Source organism: Rhipicephalus microplus, chromosome 9 (assembly GCF_043290135.1).
Source record: "Rhipicephalus microplus isolate Deutch F79 chromosome 9, USDA_Rmic, whole genome shotgun sequence".
Lineage (NCBI taxonomy): Eukaryota > Metazoa > Arthropoda > Arachnida > Ixodida > Ixodidae > Rhipicephalus > Rhipicephalus microplus.
The window spans coordinates 41,640,948-41,661,699 of record NC_134708.1 but is presented as its reverse complement, the minus strand read 5'-3'; the positions used below and the strand labels follow the sequence as shown (position 1 = coordinate 41,661,699).

At 44.7% G+C, this 20,752-nt stretch overlaps 2 protein-coding genes across 2 annotated transcripts; both read right to left on the bottom strand.

Annotated features, from left to right (window-relative positions):
* Positions 1 to 1,894: 1,894 nt before the first annotated feature.
* Positions 1,895 to 20,615, bottom strand: LOC119163749 (proteasome subunit beta type-2). Its single transcript, XM_037415815.2, has 5 exons — positions 20,385 to 20,615; positions 9,371 to 9,493; positions 5,294 to 5,364; positions 3,627 to 3,789; positions 1,895 to 2,130 (listed from the first exon to the last, which is right to left on the bottom strand). The coding sequence occupies exons 1-5, from the start codon at positions 20,473 to 20,475 to the stop codon at positions 1,964 to 1,966; spliced, it is 615 nt and encodes a 204-aa protein (XP_037271712.2). The 5' UTR covers positions 20,476 to 20,615; the 3' UTR covers positions 1,895 to 1,963.
* LOC119163748 (uncharacterized) lies at positions 17,837 to 19,587 on the bottom strand. Its single transcript, XM_037415814.2, has one exon. The coding sequence runs from the start codon at positions 19,437 to 19,439 to the stop codon at positions 17,988 to 17,990; it is 1,452 nt and encodes a 483-aa protein (XP_037271711.2). The 5' UTR covers positions 19,440 to 19,587; the 3' UTR covers positions 17,837 to 17,987.
* Positions 20,616 to 20,752: the final 137 nt, after the last annotated feature.

Below are 20,752 nucleotides of genomic sequence, written 5' to 3'. Positions count from 1 at the left end.
ATCAGCAAGATTCATATTATTTCGTGCAAGTTCCAGGATGCTTCATAATCATTATTGCTCAATTTTACTGGCCTGCTCAGTGAGTGGTTGCCCACTGCTTTCTCCTCATTTTATTTTAATCTAGTACACTCCTTCGTTGGTGCTCAGACTAACATGAACGCATGATGTGCGACATGCATTTTATTTTTAACACGATTCCTACCGCACTTTCCATTGCAATGAACTTGCCAGTATGTATAGAATAAAAATAGCATTAGGCCAAGACCGTAGGTTGTGAGACGGCCGTTTAAGGGGCAGCAGTCCACAAGGCGAGAAATCTGCCATTGTGCAACGTGAATGCGAAAAATAACTCCTTACAACATACACTGTATTATACAGTTAACTAAACAATGTTGGTACATAAGGATGTACATTAGCTATGAACCGCAGTAAAAAAAAAAAGACGTTATTGAAACCAGTTGCTGTGAAGTGCAGGGTAGAAACAATGTAGACCACAATATAAAGTGCTACTGCACAATATTTTCCTTAATTTTTCCAGAAATTTCAGAGACAAAATGATGTATATAACACAAAGGCTCTGTGAAGGCGGTTTAAGGAAGAATTCAATGGGGGACATTCAAGCCAATGGACAGAATCTATTGAACACAGCAGCGACGACACCAACATTGAGGTTATTGGGCTTACGACAACACGCAATGTGAGAAAGCCATCAAACAAAAACAAAGCTTTGCTCCCATTATCTTAAAATCAGCCTGGCTTCAAAACATGAATGCACTGTTTGAAACGCCTATTTCCAGTTATACTACACACCGTTGCTCTTTGGGAGTCCTAAGGATGATGTTAGAGAATACGAGGTATTCATATGATTGAGATGTATTCAGATCCTGGAAGCATGGGTGTGTGGCAGCTGTTAATGTGCCCAACAGGCCACATGTGTGACTATGTCCTGGTGGAAATTAAAAGACCATGAAATATAGTAAGAAATTCTAGCATACAGTTTATGTTGCGAGTAGGATTTGTATTCTTAAATTGCATTTAAAAGTAAAAGTATTGGTATGTGACACAGTCTAGCAGAAAAGCATAGCTGGATTATGGAGTCAATCACTTTGCTGTACATAGACACAAGCCTGATGCTGTAATGTGGGCCATAATCAGTCTCAATATTAGAGTAGATGCATATTATAATCGATGACTGCTCTATTTCATGCTGCATATGAGGTAAAACAAGTTGCATGATGAGAAGCAGCAATGCCTTTGCAACAACCAGTGGACCATGTGGAGCTGCGGCACGTACATACAGATTGCATGCATGCTCAGTAAACCGCTGCGCTCGAACACAAATTACTCTCACGCTAATTGTTCGCAGCACATGTTGTCACGTGTGTATGCAACTTCATATTCACAGCAGATAGAAAAATTCTGATTACAAATGTTGCACAGCGTTCTTCATGTTACCGATTCCACGACTGGACACTTTGAACGGCAAGCTTCCCGTCGCAACAAACATGGGAACGAGAAAAATGTCTGTTGGTCCCTTTACGACACTTCCCTAGAGGAGCTTACAAATGACTTGGAGGAAAAAAGAAAACTGGTTTCCCATCGACTCATTTTAGGCAAATGCACAAAAACCGTGTGGCCTTTTTTTTAACAGATCCTGTGTGCACACAGCAATGCGCAGCGAAACGTCCATTCAGTTCAACTAACACCGTTCATGCTGTCGCAAACATTGGTATTCCAGTTACGCTTGCAACTCAACACCTTTATGCCTCTACAAAAAACACATAAGTGACATCGTATTAGCACGTAACGTTTGCACATCAGTGTTGCAACAGTCGGGTGAGTGTGGGCATACTTATTATCACAGAAAAATAGAGGAAACGAGGGCGCAAGGATGTAAGTGCCATCAGCAGACTTTATTCAATGTTGAGAGAACATGCAAAAAAAAAAGACCTAGTAGGCGTTCTCAAAAACTTAAGGCAGGGTTAGGAGTGATGGAAATGTCATCTTTGTTCCTGATGCCATTCTTGTCGACAACCTGCACTCGGAAGGCAGGGAGGTTGACCAGAAAGCGCTTCTGGACCTCACTAACGCACTTCTTCAGCACATTGATCGCTTCCTCCTCGCTCATGTCTGCAAGAACAAAGCGCAATAAATGTCAGCAACCCTTCTGGCCACTGCACACTATTGCAAAAGGCTTCAAACACTTCTGACGTTGTGGTGGCACATTTATTTAAAGTCATAATGAAGTTGGCTACTATAAAATCGCGAGCAAGCGCCCCCCTTCCCTTCTTTGCGAGACTTCAAATATGCATGCACCCACTCTCGTCACACTATTTTGACTGTTTCATTTACTGTTTACATTCGCCCGACGAGGGTGAATGAAAACAGTGAATGTGTCCATCATTAGTAAAGCATTTCATCCGAAGCATGCGAGTGCATTCTCAATTCTCAACGGCTCTTCTACTGCCATCTTGGGTTTTGATTTATGACCGAACGAGGACACCCCTTCCAAATCTTGTCGAATCATCCTTCACAAAAGGGGGGGGGGGGGGGGGTGGTCTCAGTGTTCAACAAGTTTGGAAGCCTGGAGTTCTCGATCCGACGCACCATATGTCACCAATGCAGTCACGATGTCGTAAAAAAAAAAAGGATTAGTTTTGCTCACAGAGCAAATCACGAAAAAATCGATAGCAAGGTTCAGCATAATGCATGAACTCTTTGAAGTGTTTCATAACAACAGGTGTGGCAAGCAGCAGCTTGCACATCGACTGCTGTTGCACGGCATAAACGACACCCTCGATGCTTTTGAATGGGTTTTTATGCATTAATCTAAACCATGCACTACACTCACGGTAAAGCATTTATATGGTCAGTAACAACTAAAAAATTCAGTACGAGATCTGTACACTAGACTACACTGCATCTCCCCTCTGTTCTTCGATGCTATCTCACAATCATTCAAGAATGATGATATAAAATTGATATTCTTCTCTCTCGTCACATCACAAAAATGAGCAAATGTGACCAATCTTTGTGCTGATTGTTGGCCTCTCACTTATTCAATTTTTCCCAGTTTAGGGTTAAGAAGAATGAACTATTATGCTCCGATTTAGTCATGCACTTATTAATGAGCACTTTAATGCTCATGCATCAAGCCTCTTCTCTGTCTTTACCTTCCGCACTTTCACCCCTGTGACATGACAAACCAACAAGCCCAAACAACTACTCTAATAAACTTAACTAAGCACTGTGATCGGCATATGCATGCCAACAAGTGTAAATTTTTACATACTCCACATATGGGGACACAAAACAATGACAAAGATAACCAGTTACCAGCACATTCTTGCACAAGTTGTTTTGTCCATTTACCACCAATATGCTCATAGTTAAAAGCAGTGCAACATATAAAAACTGACCAAATGCACACATTATTACTGCCGACTTCCCGCTGCTTGATTTACTAAAAAATGCACAAATATACATTTAATGTTTCGCTGTGTTTACTTCATACTGTTTTTAACTATTGATTTGTAACCAAACCAGCTCGCGTTCACTCGCTTTTAGTTTACCCGAATGCTGTGGCATCGGGTACTTGTCACCGCAAGAGGCAATCATCCACCTACCTTCCCTGTAGTACCTGTCGAGCACCGACATGAGAAAGAAAGCTCCGTAGCCGTGTGCCGCGAAGGGCACCTTTGCCATGGTTGCCAGGTAGTCTATGTAGTAGAGCTCAGGGCCCGAAGCGTCATCATGGCCGGCCAGGAGCACGTTGACCGAGTACGGGGTCTGCGTGAACGTTTTCGCCAGGGCGATGAAGACGCAAGCGTCGACTTAATAATAATATAGGGGGTTTAATGTTTCAAAACCACAATATCAATACAAGAGACGCTGCAGTCGAGGGCTTTGAAAATTTTAACAATCTACTGTTCTTTAATGATCACTGACATCGCACAGTAAACGGGACTTTACCATTTCGCCTCCATCGAAATGAGTGTCGCATCAGGGATTGAACCCGGGAACTTTAGGTCAGCAGCCGAGCACCTTAGCCTCTGATCTACCAAGGCGGATGCAAGCGTCGACTTGCAGGTGAATTTATGTAATACAGTAGAATGAGATGAGAGAGCGAAAATTTCATATGCTCACTGCAATGTCTAAAATATGCCTCATACATTAACAATGATACTAATACTACTACTCCTAATAATAATGAGGATGTCTGGGGTTTTACATCCTAAAACCACGATAAGATTATGAGGGACGCTGTAATGGAGGGCTCCGGAAACTTCGACCAATAGGACAAGGAAAGCACCGAGGACATTAAAGGTTGTTTTTAACGGTAGTATATAAATAATGACTTAAATTGAAATGATTGAGAATGTACAAAAAACAACCCTTTTTGTCAGTGGGATTCAAATGCACAACCTTTGAATTACACGTCCGATGCTCTACCAACTGAGCTACAATGAATAGGTAGAACGTCAAGAGCGTAATTCAAAGGTGGTGGGTACACATCTCACTGACCAAGAACGCAATTTTCTGGCCACTTTCTTTTATATCAATTTACATCCCCTATGCTTTACTTGGCCTAATTCCTTATGAGATTCATTCGGTTATATGGAGAGAAGCTAGAAGACAAATAGGGGAGTTACCAAAATTAAACTTTCTGGAAAAAAAGTGTAAAACTAACTCAATTTATGGTTATAAATGTAGTCAGACCTTTGTGAAAAGAAATATAGATAAAATTAATCATTAAACACAATGACATCTTATGATTGCCACTGCAACCCTCCGATTTAGGCCGATAAATTTTGCAGGTGCTCTGGGTCTAAATGGGAGATACTCTACACCAAACTCAACAGCTGGCTGCTAGTTAGGGCAATAATAGGGAAGGAAGCGAGAATTCAGCTGAATTTCCAGTAATGCAGTAAGATCTACCAAATGTGTTTAGATAAGAGACCTGGTGAAGACAACGAAAAATGAAGGCCATTATCGTTGCTGCCGTGATCGGAGTGAAAGTTCCCCTTCACCAGAAAAGGAGCTGGTACATGTCGGTTAACTCCCAGGAAACCAACCAGACTGTTATACTGCTGTGACACCTATAATAGCAGCGTCATCTCCCAGCTGAAATCTCGAGTTGAGACTGACAAAGCCTATAACGCTTCAACCATTAAGAGATATGTTCAAAAGAGAGGGTTCACATTTGATTCTTTCCCCCTTGGTCTTCTGCCTTGGAAGACTAGCGATGCTCTGGTTTTGGTTCTGCCAAGGTTCAACGAAATGCACTGCTCACCCTGCTCCTGAGGTAGTCTGCAAGGTTCCGCCGAGTGAAGCAGGCCGCAGCAGCCGGTGAGAGTTCGTAGCCTGCGAGATAAAATGCATAGGGCAGATTGAACGAACCCAGTCATCTCCGATTTATGCAGCACACATGGGATGAGGATGAAAAATTAATGAAGCACAGAACATCGGCTGTCCTGTGCCTGGGAGCGTGTGGGGAGGCATCAGCCAGAGAAAAACACATGCCAACTAGCTCAAGTTTCCATTCTCACAATGAAACTTAGCAGCCAACTTGGCCGTTGCCTGCATCTCATGTTGTATTAGGCTATATAACTTATGTTGTATTAGGCTATACGAGTCTTTCACCAAGAGGAGTTGTTTTGTGAAGGGGGGGGGGGGGGGGGGAGAGAAAGAAAGAAACCATGACTCTTCCTCGAGATTGTGTGAACTTGTGGACACACCATAAGTATTGTCTACAAATACTTCCTCAGCCACTATGAAATGTGCTGGTACATATTTCAGCTGCATTCTTCCCGACAGCTAGAACCTCATCTGCTTTTGCGAGATGCCCAACCTACAAAGCAGGCTGACTATGTACCATTCAAGATGTGACGGGGCTTTGTTAAAAGCATACTATGAGCAAAGCAATAACAAATGCAAAAGCATGGTCTAGCAGCAGCCTGTTGAAAGTTTTTCTTATGTTACGGCTGAAGAAATGGCTTGGTATAATGGGAGGCTTTAGAGAAACAGAGGACATGTAGTAAAAACACTCTAGACCTCAGCTACAGTAGATGCCGCCACCGTAGTTCCATTTTAGCTTTGTCCTCGAATAAGATAGCGATGACTAAACAAGTGCGTCAGGCTCCGTCACGTCTTGTTAAAAACACAAAGATGCAAAAGCTGACAGATCCAATGACCTCGGTGATTTGCAATACAAATAATGATATGGCACGAACTGCTCAGCAAATTTCAATACGAATTATCTGCCGATGCAAGGTAAATTAAGATAAAAACACCTGAACGCTTTTGCAACACCATACAATAGAGTGAACTTTGATAAAATTTGCTGGCTCTTGTAGAGCAGGCAAGTATGCGGCCGCTTTAAGGTTTTGCAGCCAGATGTTTTATTTACCCGAAGTAAAACATTCCGATTGATTTAAAAATGCTTGCATGCCAACTAGGTACACTTGAAATCGCTCTCACAACCCTGAACTACCCAGATGACATTTCTTAAACTTCTAAATCCACTACACGATTGCCACACAAAATTATCATGTGCTGTTGATTAGAAGCACCACGCATTAGCAAAGATTATACTTCGTTATAAAAGGATGTAAGGCTAATGTTGCAAGGTTTTTAAACATTTTTTAAACACACTAACACGGCTTCCAAACAAAGAAGTAGCACTACTTCTTAATTCAACACATAACACTGACGTGCTGGCGGCTTGATTGTGATTCAGAATTCAAGATAAGGAGAACAAAGCCACCTTTTCTCCAATTGCAGCCAATTTTTCCGGTACAATTTTTTGTTTTTAAAGAATACATTACCGGCACAAACTAGCTAGTAAGTGTTTTTAAAGCAGTGTTTAGAATGCTTAGGTTTCAGAAGGCAATCTAGCAATCTTGCCCAAGCTCCTTCGTGCTCAGAGCTGTGCACTGCGTTGACAAATCAAAGGGCGCAAAAATTTTCCGCCAAGCACGCAGACCAAAATGAAGCAGCAAAGTTCGAGCTAGTTGGTCTTACTGGAGCCCCATCTTACCACGCAATCCATCTGCCCTCTCAGTGCCACTCTGTATGACGCACGAAGACTTTTTTTCCTGTTTCCTCAATATGATCGATCACCTATGGCAGCAGAAACTAAACTGCATACATAGTATGCATTATGCTTGATGTTTGGTGTGATTTGTCTGCAAGCCAGCGCTAGAACTGCTACGTGCCGAGGCAAATGTAGGTACTTCACTGTCCAGTTTATTTTACTTTTCTTTTTCATGATATTATACCAATTGATATTACACCAATTGGAAAGGCTCTTACAATATACCAGCTCTACACTACTCCGCTCCAACTAAGACTAAGTTGGAATATGCATGCATGGTTTGGTACCCGCACACAAAAACTAATATCGATAGCCTTGAGAGAGTGCAGTGAAAAGCGGTTAGATTTGTTTAGAGGGGTCCTGAAATGAAAATAAAGCTGTCCGGTTGTAGTCTTACCCGATTCATTAACATGCAGATTCCGAAATATTTCAGTGCAGAATATCCAGTCTAATGTTATTATTGATGCCAGTTTAAAATCACTGTTTTCTCAGGCTCCATAACGACAATACAGCTCTACCGGCCGCTATAGGCAATAACATTCCGCAAGAGAATGTCATGGTGAGAAAAATAATAAACACAGCATTAGCATTTTTTTGCTGCTTCAGAATTACAGAGTTATAGGAAGCAAGAAAAGAAAGAAATAACACAGCAAATTTCCCCCTCTGGGCATCGAGAGGAGGCGTTGGTTCTATATACTGTGTAAATACAACCAATGATTTGCTTGGTTCTGCTTTCATATACATCCGGGCTCCGTAACGTGTTGCTTTCGTGCGTTTGGCGCAAAGTAACAGTGTTTTTCTTACTGGTTGCATCACTATGCCTACAAAGTGCATCGTCAGACAGTGCAGCACAACTTATCTAAGTCAAAACTACGCTCGTGATAAATTTACGGTGCTGCAATCAAGACTGTACGATTCTACAAAGCTGCTGGACTATACGAACCTTGATCAACTATAGCTGAGCAAACATCACTGCGTTACCGTGTTCTGTCAACCACAGATTTTTCATTAGCTGACTTAAAGTAATATTAGCTGTGCAGTTGAGGGGAACGTGAGCGGGGAAATCGAAATTGTGCTTTTGTAGCCGTTAAATGATCATGGGTGATGAGACGAGTCGAGGTATAAAATTGAATGGATGGCCGGGATTCTGAATTCACAGGTAGTTGAAATTTTTCCAAAAATGTTTCACGACTCCTTTAAAAGTTTTCGAAATCCAATTACTGTGCTTAACTTAGAGAAATAAACGACATCAAAGCAATAACATTCACATATCAGCTACGTTTCTTATACAAAAATTACATGGCCCCTTTCAAGTACTTCTCTCTTTCTTTGCCTCTCTTTATTCGGCTCATCCTCCTTTTCTACCACTTTATCCCATTTTTCTTTAATTCGCTCTTGCATAGCGCAGCCCCATTCTACAATAACGGGACTAGGCAGGGAAACAAACACTGAAAAAAAAAAAATCATGACGCAGAAGGTGAGGCATCGCCCTGAACTTGATATAAAAATAATAAAAATAATATGATCAAAGAGAAAATTGTGTGTTGGCGTGAGCATTAGAGAACGGACATTAAGGTCATGCCGAGACGGACACACGAATTGCTTACATAAAACCTATGTGCACCAATGCAATTTTTTAACGGCATCACACGAGCGTTGACCCCTGGGCATAGCAGCACACAATTTCGATGAGAAGTAACAGGATTTCCTACATGACGCACAACTGCACAGAGTACACTCACACATGAGCACCGTCTGCTACACTGTTTGCTTAGCGATGCATACACAGTATCAGCCTAATCGGTGCAATTGTATGTTCAGAAAGCCGGAGCGGCATTAAAAACAACGCATCCTCAGGTCAACACTTGGGTGACTTATGAAAAAACTGCAATGATGTACAGTGAAACCTCATTATAACAAAATCGCATCTTACATGAAAATAGGTTCATTATAAAGATATATTCTTAACACTATATCTATTGCAAGACTATTCTTAATTTACTTTGTTATGACCAATATTTTATTATATCTGGGTTTGTTATATCGAGGTTTGAGTGTACTTGCTGCCAGCTCAGGAAGACTGTCATTCATTAATAGTAACCAAATGAAATCCCAACTAGCGAAATACCAAGAAAGAAACGGGGAGGGCAGCATGAGCAGTCAGTGCGCTGAAGTGCTAAATGCTCGCGTACACTGCCAAAAAGAAAAGACGTACAGCACACACACAGCCCAGAAAATCAACAACAAAAGAAATTAGGAAAACCAATTAGCTACCATTGCGCATCTTGAATAGCTGGATGTTCTTGGCAATGAACTCTGCAAACTGGACTGTGTCACCAGCCTCCCCACAGACGGCCATGAGCAACTTGTCGCTCAGCTTGTGGATCTTTTCCTCATCTGCAAAAACGAGAAACGGCAGTTTTGAGAGTGGGAGCCCATGCCTTCGAAAGCCCCACTGAACTATCGAAGCCGAAAAATGCAACATGACTAATTATTCATCGTACTCCCAAGGAAGGCCCAACAGTGCAATATGTGGGTCGACTGTCTAGCAGAATTAAGATGGGATGAAAATGTCCCGCCAATGACCTCTTCACTGCCAGACTACCTTGATGCCACCATTAAGATAAGCTGCTGATGATGAGGTGCCTTTGGCCAAATATGGCCAAGAGTTGCTGTTTGTATCTAAATTGTGCATAGACATGTATATATTCTTTTGATGCTCCCCTTACACAATGCCCTGTTGGGCATGTAAGGTATTCTGAATAAATTAATAATGAAGCTAATGGATTTGTGAGGAACAAATGTGATGCAGAGAACAGGGGTTTGTAACAAACAGGCTCTTTAATGTGTGTGAACACCTAATATGGTTACCAACAATTTAGGCGATAACAGACATTGTTTAATCTTGGCACAATTTTTTTTCTCGATTCTTACTCCATGCCGTGTAATGGCATTGCCGTTTCGAAAGGTAAAATCCCACAATATAGCTTTTCTAAATGTAATTACTCCGCTTCTCTTCATTTTATAAGTGCGCACGGAATGGCGCAAATAAAAAAAAAAACGGGGCTCACTGTAAGTTTCTGGGTATGTCACAGATTTGTTCATTTTTTTTGCCCTCTACCAAAGAGCATGCAAATCATGTCTCTTCCTCTCTCTCTTTTCTTGAGCTTGCACACTTGCCACTAATCAACCATAAGCCAACGATCTACACATCCTGCCGGAAAAAGGAAGTGAAGCCAGACTTGAAAAAAAGCATCTTAAACGTTTCAGCAAAGTGTGTTTCAGAGCAGCGTGCCAGCCCGCATCGTCCAGAAAACCACTGCAGCTATCAATCCGCACCTGTTAGCTGCTCAACTCTTTTTTTTTTTTTCCTTTTATGCCCCCTTCAGACAGCTGGGCTCACAAGTCACCGCCGCTGAGTCAGCGCTGTCGCGAGTGTGATATGCTTTGGCGGCTGTAGACTGTCTTGCGAAGCAAATACAAAGAGGAGAATTCGCACTATCTTTTTAAGAGCTGCAAAAAAAAGGGGGGGTTGGGCTGGATCAGGCTATTAGGAATGAATGCATAGCCAGTGGCCATGGGCTCGTTACAATAATAATTGATGTTGTTCAAAGGTTGTATATTATGTAATATTTTTTATATCTGGACGCACCGTGAAGCCCTTCCTCACCCTTTCAATACTCTGTGTTTAGCCGAACATCTGTCTCACTTGGAAAGGCATCAAAAGGGACTCAACGAGGAAACATACACACCGATGATTCTTCACTGGGAATGAAATTTGGAATCGTGCTCCATAAGCACCAGAGTTATTCAATTATACTAGTTGTGAAACTGCATTTCGAAATCTGAACACGCAGTTGGCCCACAGGCACGAACTCAACAGAAAGTTATCTGTCACGGACAAAAGGAGGAGGTAGAGGAAGGAAAGGCAGGAAGGACATGCCAGCACTGGGAGCAACATTACCACCCACAAAAGCAACCAATAGGATCATTTAAACTGATGTGAACTATTTCAAATAGTGTTTTAGGTATCTCACTATTAACAATGAGTGCGCAGAAAAAAATTAATTTTTAGTGCAATAACCTAGTAGATGGGTATTTTCAGGAATGTGAAACAATCCTCTTACACGTGTGTAGCAGCGGCTCTGGAACTTTGCGAATCGTTCCCTACCTCTTCTACAGGGCAGTGTCAGACATTAAAAACTGTGCTGGGCCTGCCGCAAATATCTTCAACAAAACTCTGAACTACCGGTAGCGGTTCTACACCTGCAAGTCTACGTTTGTACAGAGCTGTTATTTGTTTTCGAATCATTGACAGAGCTATCAAACAGCTCACAGAAAACATGACAGACACCGTAGACAGTTTTCATGCTGTATCTGCGATATGAACCAAATGCGCACACAAAGAGAACGATTCACAATTGTTTTATTTATAAAATGAGAAAGAGGGAAGATGTCCATAGAAATAACATTGTCTAAGTCGTTTCCACTACACGCATCACACCGTTTCCTAGGGTAACACCACCACAGCAGCCTATAAATACCTTTGGGCACTAAACTTGTTGACAGCACACACCACCAAACCACTTTGAGCACCAATCGAGTGGACGTAGTTATCGTACAAACACGAACATACATATGCACACACCGACGATGCGCGGAATAGAAAGACATTCACCAACTACAGCACACGTTGACGAAGAAAGAAGAAATACAGGCACTGTTAAGCTCTTGCCTGTAGTGAGCTCTACCCCCAGAAGGCACTAACTACAGCTGTAGCATGGTGTGCACCGCCACCCAGTGTTGCAGCAAAGCTCAGCGCTGTCAGGGACGATGTACCAACACCTACAGCAGTCCAACACACATCACTTTTTTTTTTCTAAGGCACAAGCAAAACAAGAACAGTGCTGTGGAGGCAACTAAATAGTCAGTGACAGCCCAAGCATGCTGCACAGGCTTTCTACTCCTGAAAAGTGATATGAGCGGTCTTAAAAGCTTGTACAGTACTCGCGAACTGAATCGCCACAATTTAGGGCTAAACAACATACTCACACCCATCTCCAGTTCATGCCAAATTGTCCAAATTTTGACTTGAACATCAGAATCAACATTATCTTCAACAGCCAGATTCGTAGCCACATGGCGCAACTATCGCAAAAAATGAAACATACCAGACATTATACTAAACATTTTGATGTTGCCTTTCAGACCACGAGCACTGTACTTGGAAAACAAGCCCAGCTCAACAAAGCATGGACCTTCCTCACTAGCACGGCACTTGTGCAAGGCCTCTCCAATTGCAGGTGTAAAATGTGTTTCCTCTGAAAGGCAGAAGCTGACGAGCACTCAACCAGTCTTCAAGTATAACAAATGCAGAAGGACCGAGCCTTTCAATTTATTCATTGGAGCCCACAGCAAAGATCATGCAAAGGGTCTCTTTAGCAAATGCAGGAAGACAGCCATATGAAAGTGAAGTGGAGAGACGTATCAAGTTACGCAATACGATATCGAAGGCAGCGTGGTGCGCACGCCACCGACACCAGGCACGCTGTGTTCGGAATGTGCGTGCCAATTCCCAGCCATCTCTTCGGTTCTGAGTAATGAAAAAGCTAGAAACGCCATCGTAAAGACAGGAGAAAACTGTCTCCAGCGCAAACAGTGAAGGGACACTGCAAAGCCCCACACGAGTGGTATTGCCCACAAAAACATCACCTTGTTATCACTATCTCACCAAAGATAACACTATCAGCAGCTTATCCAACTTTGGACTTTGGTTGAAACAATTGGACACAAAAATGCATGGCAGGAAAATGAAAAAAGACCACCAGTAAGAAGCCTATCTTGTTTAACACTTCATTTCTTTCACCGATAATTTTTTTTCATAAGAATATGCTCGAAACTTAAGTTGTGCACAGATTTGCCAGCGCAACAGATTAAACAAACAAGCAAGATCAACGAAGTGGTGCGAACAAACTATTGTTCGCATTCTCTCGTTACGTGCGTGTTCTCGGGCTACTGCAGTTGCGAAGGCAATGAACTCAAAACAAAACAACGAACGTACAAAGTATGAGCATATACAACTGCTGCACCAAAACAAATCCTATTCAGGGTGCAATGACCGAGTCCAGAAACGGGAAATAAGTATGACCAAGGCACAGTGACGTTACCGCACGAGTGCAGGCATTTCTAACAATGGTCAGCAGCACTCAGCCGTACTGTATTCTTCTTCAAGGAGCTGTGAATTACGACTGGGTTCCGTTCCAGGAGCTCAGCTCTCACTCGTAACCCCGAGCGCCTATAATAATGCAAACAAGACCTTGCAACACTCCACGAAGGCACATGACCGCTAGCACGGGCGCTAGATAAGGCGGTCGGGCGTGAGGCCACAACGCACACGCCTAGAATGATGACACAGCGTCTTTAGTAGCTCGGATATTCCCTCGTATTTTTTCTTTTTCATATCCTCTTGCAACAGCTTTCGAGGTTATTGCCTCTTCCTCAATCATCTTCCCCACGCAAAGAATGAAATCACAAGCTCGATAAATGGACAGGTAAGTGGCTGACGCTACAAGGGCTGTGTTTCATGCTAACACAACCATAAGAAAACTGGGAGGCCACAGTTGTTAAACTACGATCTCTTATGAATCACTGCAGGTTTCGTTAACAAAAAAAAAAAAAATCTGGCACTTCAGCTATTCCTGGTTGGCCAATTGCCTGGTCTGCCAATGATGGTGGACACTGTTTAAAATTGCATGTGAGCATGCCTGGGCAAAGAATGACATGGTTATTGCACATGACTCAAGTTTTCCACCATATTAACAATACACCTCATGAATTTCGAGAGCATGAAGAAGTTGTGCAAATGCAGTTTGTGTGCACTACTCATGTTCAGGATGACTTTGTACTCAACGCTTCTCATCCACTTACACTTTCCGTTACCTCACTCCAACACTCCAATAAAAACTACATTTTTTTCCTCGGCATCACAAGGCTGTGGGGTGAAAACAGGTGACATTCACGCTACAACAATCACAACGGGCGATCACTTTCTCAATTTTGAATCCTCTAGTCATCAATAATCCAAAAGGGTTAGAGAAAAAGAGAGGATACGATTGGAAGCAAGAGAACTTGATGCAATGCTTGATGGCTCTGGGGTATAACAAAGGGCCAGCACAGACACCCACAACGAATGAGTTTCATGGAAACCGACATATACCTGATAACTCTCACACTGGGCTGGGTTCTGATAGGAGCATAGTCACGCTTTCAGCCATACATTGTTAAAGGGCTCATAAATCATGTCAAGTTCAAAGACAGTAGTTTCTTTCTTGCCTTCACTGTTCTTCCTACACCTGCTACCTCCTCCTTGCCACTTATTTATTCCCAAAACACATGGAATGTCAGCATGAGGTGTTGAGCTAATAAGAAGTTTGCTCTTTTTCACTACACGCTGCTATCTCAGCTTGCGCAGTCCATAATAACAAAAAAAAAAGATCAGTTTACTGTACACAACAGTCATGCAAGACAGGGCAAAATGGGCATGAAACAATGGCAAACCAGGGTAGGTGACAATTAAGAACACGTTTATCTTGTATATTGACCAACTGGAAGCTTATTTCATCCTAACGTCACATGAACAAATAGCCGGTGTCACGATGAACTGTAATGAAAAGACTTGAAATGCCAGGAGAGAAAAGCGCGCTCATTCTTTCAATTTTTAGAAGTCGTTTAGCCCCCCTCCTCCCCCTCCAAAGATCTTTTCGTTCGTTTTCTCCCGAACTACCATGGGGTCTCTGGCCCACACTTGCCTTATGACGAAAAAGGTTGGGTGATGGGGCCCCCCGCATATACGTTCCGGGAGCGGAATAAATGAAAGGATTAGACCGGGTGGCGCAGCTAACGAGAGAGTGGCCAGTGTGGGGAGACTCGGTGGTCAGAGAGGCAGTGACAAGAGCCCGTTCGAACAACGAAAGACCATAAAATTCTCAGCTCTTGAACTCAATAGCAAATAATCCAACTAAACATTTAGTACCATTTCGAACATCATAGTCATCCGAGTTTTTAAAATCGAACCATTTTATGACCGACATCTCTCGCATAGTTCCAGTATAGAGCCTAAAGCATGCAGGTGGAAGTAACCCAAGGTAAGTTGAAAAAATGAACTAAATGTGATCAGAGATTAAAAACTGGTCAATTTTCAAAGGAGCACTGAAGTGTTTGGAACTAGAAACACATTGTTCAAGAAGAGCAGGAAAAACAGTCCAAGCTAAACTCGAAAAGCAGTATCAACGTGCAAAGCAATTATACATGTGGAGGCGGCAATCACTACAAATATCTTGACAATTTTGCCCGCATTTAAGCACAATTGTATCCACCAGTTTTTACAGCTCGTGTCTATTGAGGTCCACGACCTCAAAGCCGCTGCACGGCTGCCCAAAGCAACATAGGACAAAGGAAACTGCTTTCAAACCAGCCCCATACATTTGTGTGACCCACAACCGGAAAACCAGATTTTAAAATTCATTTTTGAAAAACATGGACAATGCAAAGACGTGGCAACAAAACAGACAGAATGACTGTCAAACATTTACAAGGGCCCGAGACGTCTTTTGAGAGAAACTGCTGGTGTTCACGATGATAACGGCGTACTTCGTTAAAATGTGTTGACAAATAATGCGTCCACAGAGAGACCCCACAGGGCCTTGATGTGCCTACACTAACACAGCAGTGACAAACTGATAAGCTACACACACGGTAAAGCACAAGTAAGGCGAGGCCCGCAGCGGCGGTGATGATGTGCGTAAAAGAGAAACGGGAAACAAAGTCACTTCATAAAAAAACCTATTAGTAAAAAAAATAGGGTGAGATGCTGTGTATACCTATATAAACATGATAGCTTATGCAGCATCGACTTCTACACTGTGCAAGTGGGTATTAAGGACACTTATTGAAATTTTCTTACAAGCACTCACTACAAATGACAACAGCCAGTTAAAAAGTCGCATCGACAAATGCTTGCTGTCACGTATCATATTCAACGAGACACTCCACACACTGACGAGGTTAGCAAAGGCCGGTTAGTACACTTTCCAAGTCTATCATGGTCTTGCTATTAGGGGGGTTAAACAACATGTTTGCTAAACAATGGGTTTGCATAACTCATAAACGAAAGTCATGAACATAAGCAGAATGCCACCAAGTCTTATAAAAAAGCTTTGGTCTAAGCACTGACAACGAAGCACACTACACACATACTAGTTAGTCATCACTATAGTTGCGCCTACGTAACAATGAAAGCAGCGCACCTAGTACAGTAAAAAATTAAACAACTATTACAGGTACCAGGGAAAAACATTGCAAATAAAAAAGCAAGCAGTAGATATAAACCTGGGGAAACATCAACACTTTCGTTCAAAGAAGCAAGCTTCAAGCTATTAAATCACAGCATGTGCACGACCAACATATTACCACAAAACAGAAAAAGAACTCTATGACGTAGCAACAGTGATGACAGGGCACTCAAAAGATGGAAAGCCAAACAGGTACATGCAGTCTAGTATATCAATAACAAGTATATTTGTGAAGAAGCTCTGAATTCAAGACTCGAATGCGGCAAGGCAAACTAACAACTCCCAACTACCCCTCCAGTTCAAACAACAAAGTCCAAATACATGAGGATACAGCAATCAACGTGACATTTGAATTGCATGCACCCACTAACGTTTCAAACGCAAGACTCAGTGTACAGGCACACTTAATATGACTTGCAATATGGGAATGCGTGGCCTCATGAGTTCGAAGGCTGTACATGGCTTCAAGTGGTGAGGCCACATGCTCCTGTGTTGCAGGTCATATTGAGCACGACTGTACATGGCTACTATTTGTTAATCGTGTTGCACCAAGCGACCATTGTCCTGTGGTCAATACAAGTGCTAACTAATGGTGGGTTTCCTATAGTGACCGTGAGTCAGCATCCAACTAAGCTGGGGGGCAAGCAGACCACACAGGTAGAACAAAACAAAAACTGCAATGCCACCATCACTGTAAATCGTGACACATGCACAAATGCTTCCAGTTCTGACCTACACCATACTAAAGCCAGGGATGTGGCCTTTTTTCCTCCGTTTTTTTATAGCTTCTACACCAGTGCTGATAGCATTTCAACCTCACATTAAACCACTGCAGTAGGTATACCCAGAATCCACTGCTTTCATCACAAACTAGCATCGATTCGTGGGTGCATTTTACATCAACAGAGAGGGGAGGTGAGTGCCTTAGTTAGGAGTATAACACTAGTGATATGAAAACTGTGCGACCTACCTACACAATGAATCAATGAGACCTCAAAAAAAAAAAAAAAAAAAGGTCAACGTCCTGGAACCTCTTATTTCTGTCGTTGGCTGACGGCACAGTTTGGACAGTCCTTTTCAAGACCTTTTTTAAGGCAAGCCTTTCTGCAATGCAGCTAGCCCAATTAATGGCTGCTAGTCACTTTTGCAAACAGCATGTGCAAATGCAGTTTGCTTAAGCTATGGCATGGAAAATGTAAACTTGGCTCTTTTTTATGTAGATGCATGTAACACATAAGTCCCAATAGGTGCAATTGGGACTTTCTACTATAACCGTGAAACATGCTGCCATTAGTTGGGCGAACTTGCAATGCAGGGAAGCACACTTATGGATTATGAAAAAAAAGGTTTCATTGCTCAACTCTCGCTCATCTCAACAAACACGTGACAAATAAGGTAGTGGTGCGAGCAAGGGGGATGTGAAACACGACTGCCTTGTTTCAAAACTATGTGGATCGTGTGAGACACGCCACACGGCAACAACAAATAGTTTCAAAAAAAAAGAACAAGACACAAAAACAATTAATGTGTGAGAAGAAGTCTCAGAGAATCACGCAACAGCGGCAGTGACGCGGCTGCGTCCCAACGCGACCTCGCAACGCCTGCGCCGCACCGCCATCGACATCGCCGTGAGCGTCGTCGTTTCTGGGCGGCTGAGGCGGCAGCGGCGGAAAGTAGGTGTGAATGCGGAGCTGGGGCATCCGCGCGTTGAACTTGCCCACGGCCTCGCGCGTGATCAGTTGGCAGTCGTAGAGGTCGACGCGCCGCAGCGCCGGGCAGCGGGACAGATACTCGAGCGAGGCCTCCGAGACCAGAGGGCAGTTGTCGAGCTCCAGAAGAGCGAGCTTCTCCAAGCCGATAGAGAGGTGGCGTATGCCTTCGTCGGTCAACTGCTCGCAGTGCGACAGGCTGAGCTTTTCGAGCTGCGGGCAGAACCCGGCCAGAGCAACGAGGGTGAGGTCGGTGATGTGGACGCACTCCTCGAGGTCCATGCGCTCGAGCGAGGTACAGTTGCGCGCCAGCGCCTGGAAGCCCACGTCGGTGAGCCGGGAGCAGCCGGCAACCTCGAGTGTCCTCAGAGAGCGGCAGTGCTGCGCCAGAGCCAGCAGCGAGGCGTCCGAGATCTGGCCGCAGTTGGAGAGACCGACGTACGCCAGGTCCGCGCAGCGCGACGCGATCGCCGCCACTCCGGCGTCCGTCACGGCGACGCACTCGTTGAAGCCCACGGCGCGTAGGCGCGGGCAGCCCTCGGCTAGAGCACGGCACGCGACGTCGTCCAGTCCGGGGCACCCCTTGGCTATGAGGGACAGCAACCGAGGGCAACCGCGCGCGATGCGGATGAAACCGTCGGGCGTCACTTGCTGCGACCAGGAGACGTCCAGGCGCTCCAGGTTGCGGCAACCGGTCGCGATGGCCCTCAGCGACCGGTCCGTCAGCTGGCCGCACGAGCCAATGTCCAGGTCGACGAGACGCGAGCAGTGAGCGCCGACGCTTTCGCACGTGACGTCCGTCACGCGTCGGCAACCGTTCAGCGAGAGAGCCTCGATGTTTCGACAGCGCGCAGCGAAGGCCTGCATCGCCGCGTCGCCGACACTCTGGCATCCCCGAAGTCCGAGGCGACGGAGAAAGCCGCCGCAGCGGGTCGCGATGTTCTGCACGACGGGGCCCTCGATGTCGCGCTGAAACTCGAACAGGTCGATGGACTGCCAATTGCTGCCGTCCAGCGCCAACACGTTCCACGCTTTGGAGACCTGGGCGCATCGGCAGAGCGAGACGACGTCGAGAAAGGAGAAGATCTTGAGGAGCAGCTCTCGGGGCAGCCGCCTGTCGATGAGGGCGACCTCGGCATTGTAGTCACCGTCGCTCGCAACATCGCCATTCGTGGTGGAGACGACGGTTTGTTCGCTCGTCAGAGGAGGCTTTGTTGTCGTCGTCGCCTTGGCTTTGCTCGGGAAGTTCATGGCACGCCGAAACTCGGTCAACCTGGCACGCATCGACCCCCCACGCGGGCTCCGGGAGCGCGATGATTCCTTTGTGTAACTCTACGGCACGGCCAAGCGGGCTTTTCCCTCCGTCACGGCCGAAGGTTCGACGACACCAACGACGCTGGCCCGCTCTCTCCGTCAACACATCGCCATGTTGTGCCGTCCGCGGTGGATGGCTCACAGAACAGTGGCGAAAGCGCCCCAGCAACAGCACGCGCGGCTTTGTTTGCATCCGTAGAAACACTGCCGGACGCGGGAGGGCGCTACGGTCTGCAATGCGCAACCCATCGGTTGTTTCTTTTGTATATTTCAACTACCGCGTCGCGCGACGCTACCTTGATCGAGTCTTTCAACATCACAAAAATTACTCCAAACCGCACAGTTTCGAGCCAGCTTGCGTTTTGATGGCAGCGTCACATAGCAATCGCGGCTCTCTGCCGAAAACGACAACAGCGCCAGCGAAACGATCTGCGGTCGTCTCGAGCGGCTCAACCATGGCGTTACAAAAGAACCGGAGTGCGGTTGCTATGGTTGTGCAATCTTCCAATCGAAAACGCAAGCGTCATGGGACGGGAACCGAGTGCGCGCCGTAGTCGATAGATCGCGCTTCTGGCGGGTTACGCGCACGTCGGAACAAATTTCTCGGAAAATGCCGACGCCACGAAAGTCCAGAAACGCGCCAGAACCAGCACACTGAAAGTACCGAGGTTGAACAAACTACCACGCTAACATCCATGCATGCAAGCGATACCAGTGCTGCAGAGTGACTGCGTCTAGCATTCCGGAAACACCCGGCGCTTTATAAGGTGCTTGGGAAACCCTGTACCACTTAAAAGTCAGCGCGAACCTATGTAAACGATCTGACATTTATCGGAAAGCGTACCGCGTCCACCCCAAACACAAAAACCAATAACGCGGCAGACAAAACGAGTCTGTGCAAAAGCGCACACTCACCGTGCTTGAGAACTATGATGCTGAAAGCAGTCGTTCTGTCGGCCGCTAGCAGCACAAAATCCTTGAAGGCGACTCCCACAAGACACTCCATGCTTTATTACGGTGAATCGGCGCGGTGCGGTTCTCTCGGTAAAGGAATAACGCACGACAAAAAAATAAAAAGGTCGCCGTACAGAACAGTTTTTCACTACGACGCTCAAACACACGGCGACGACTACCGGAAGCTCGCTAGCGCTCCCTGTCGCATTTGTAACATTGCGAATTCTTCATGTCCCGTTAGCATATTTCTTTTTAGCAAAACCCTTTGCTTTTATTCTACAATTGAATCAAGCTTATCGCAACCGCGGCAACTGGATCGTTTATAAATA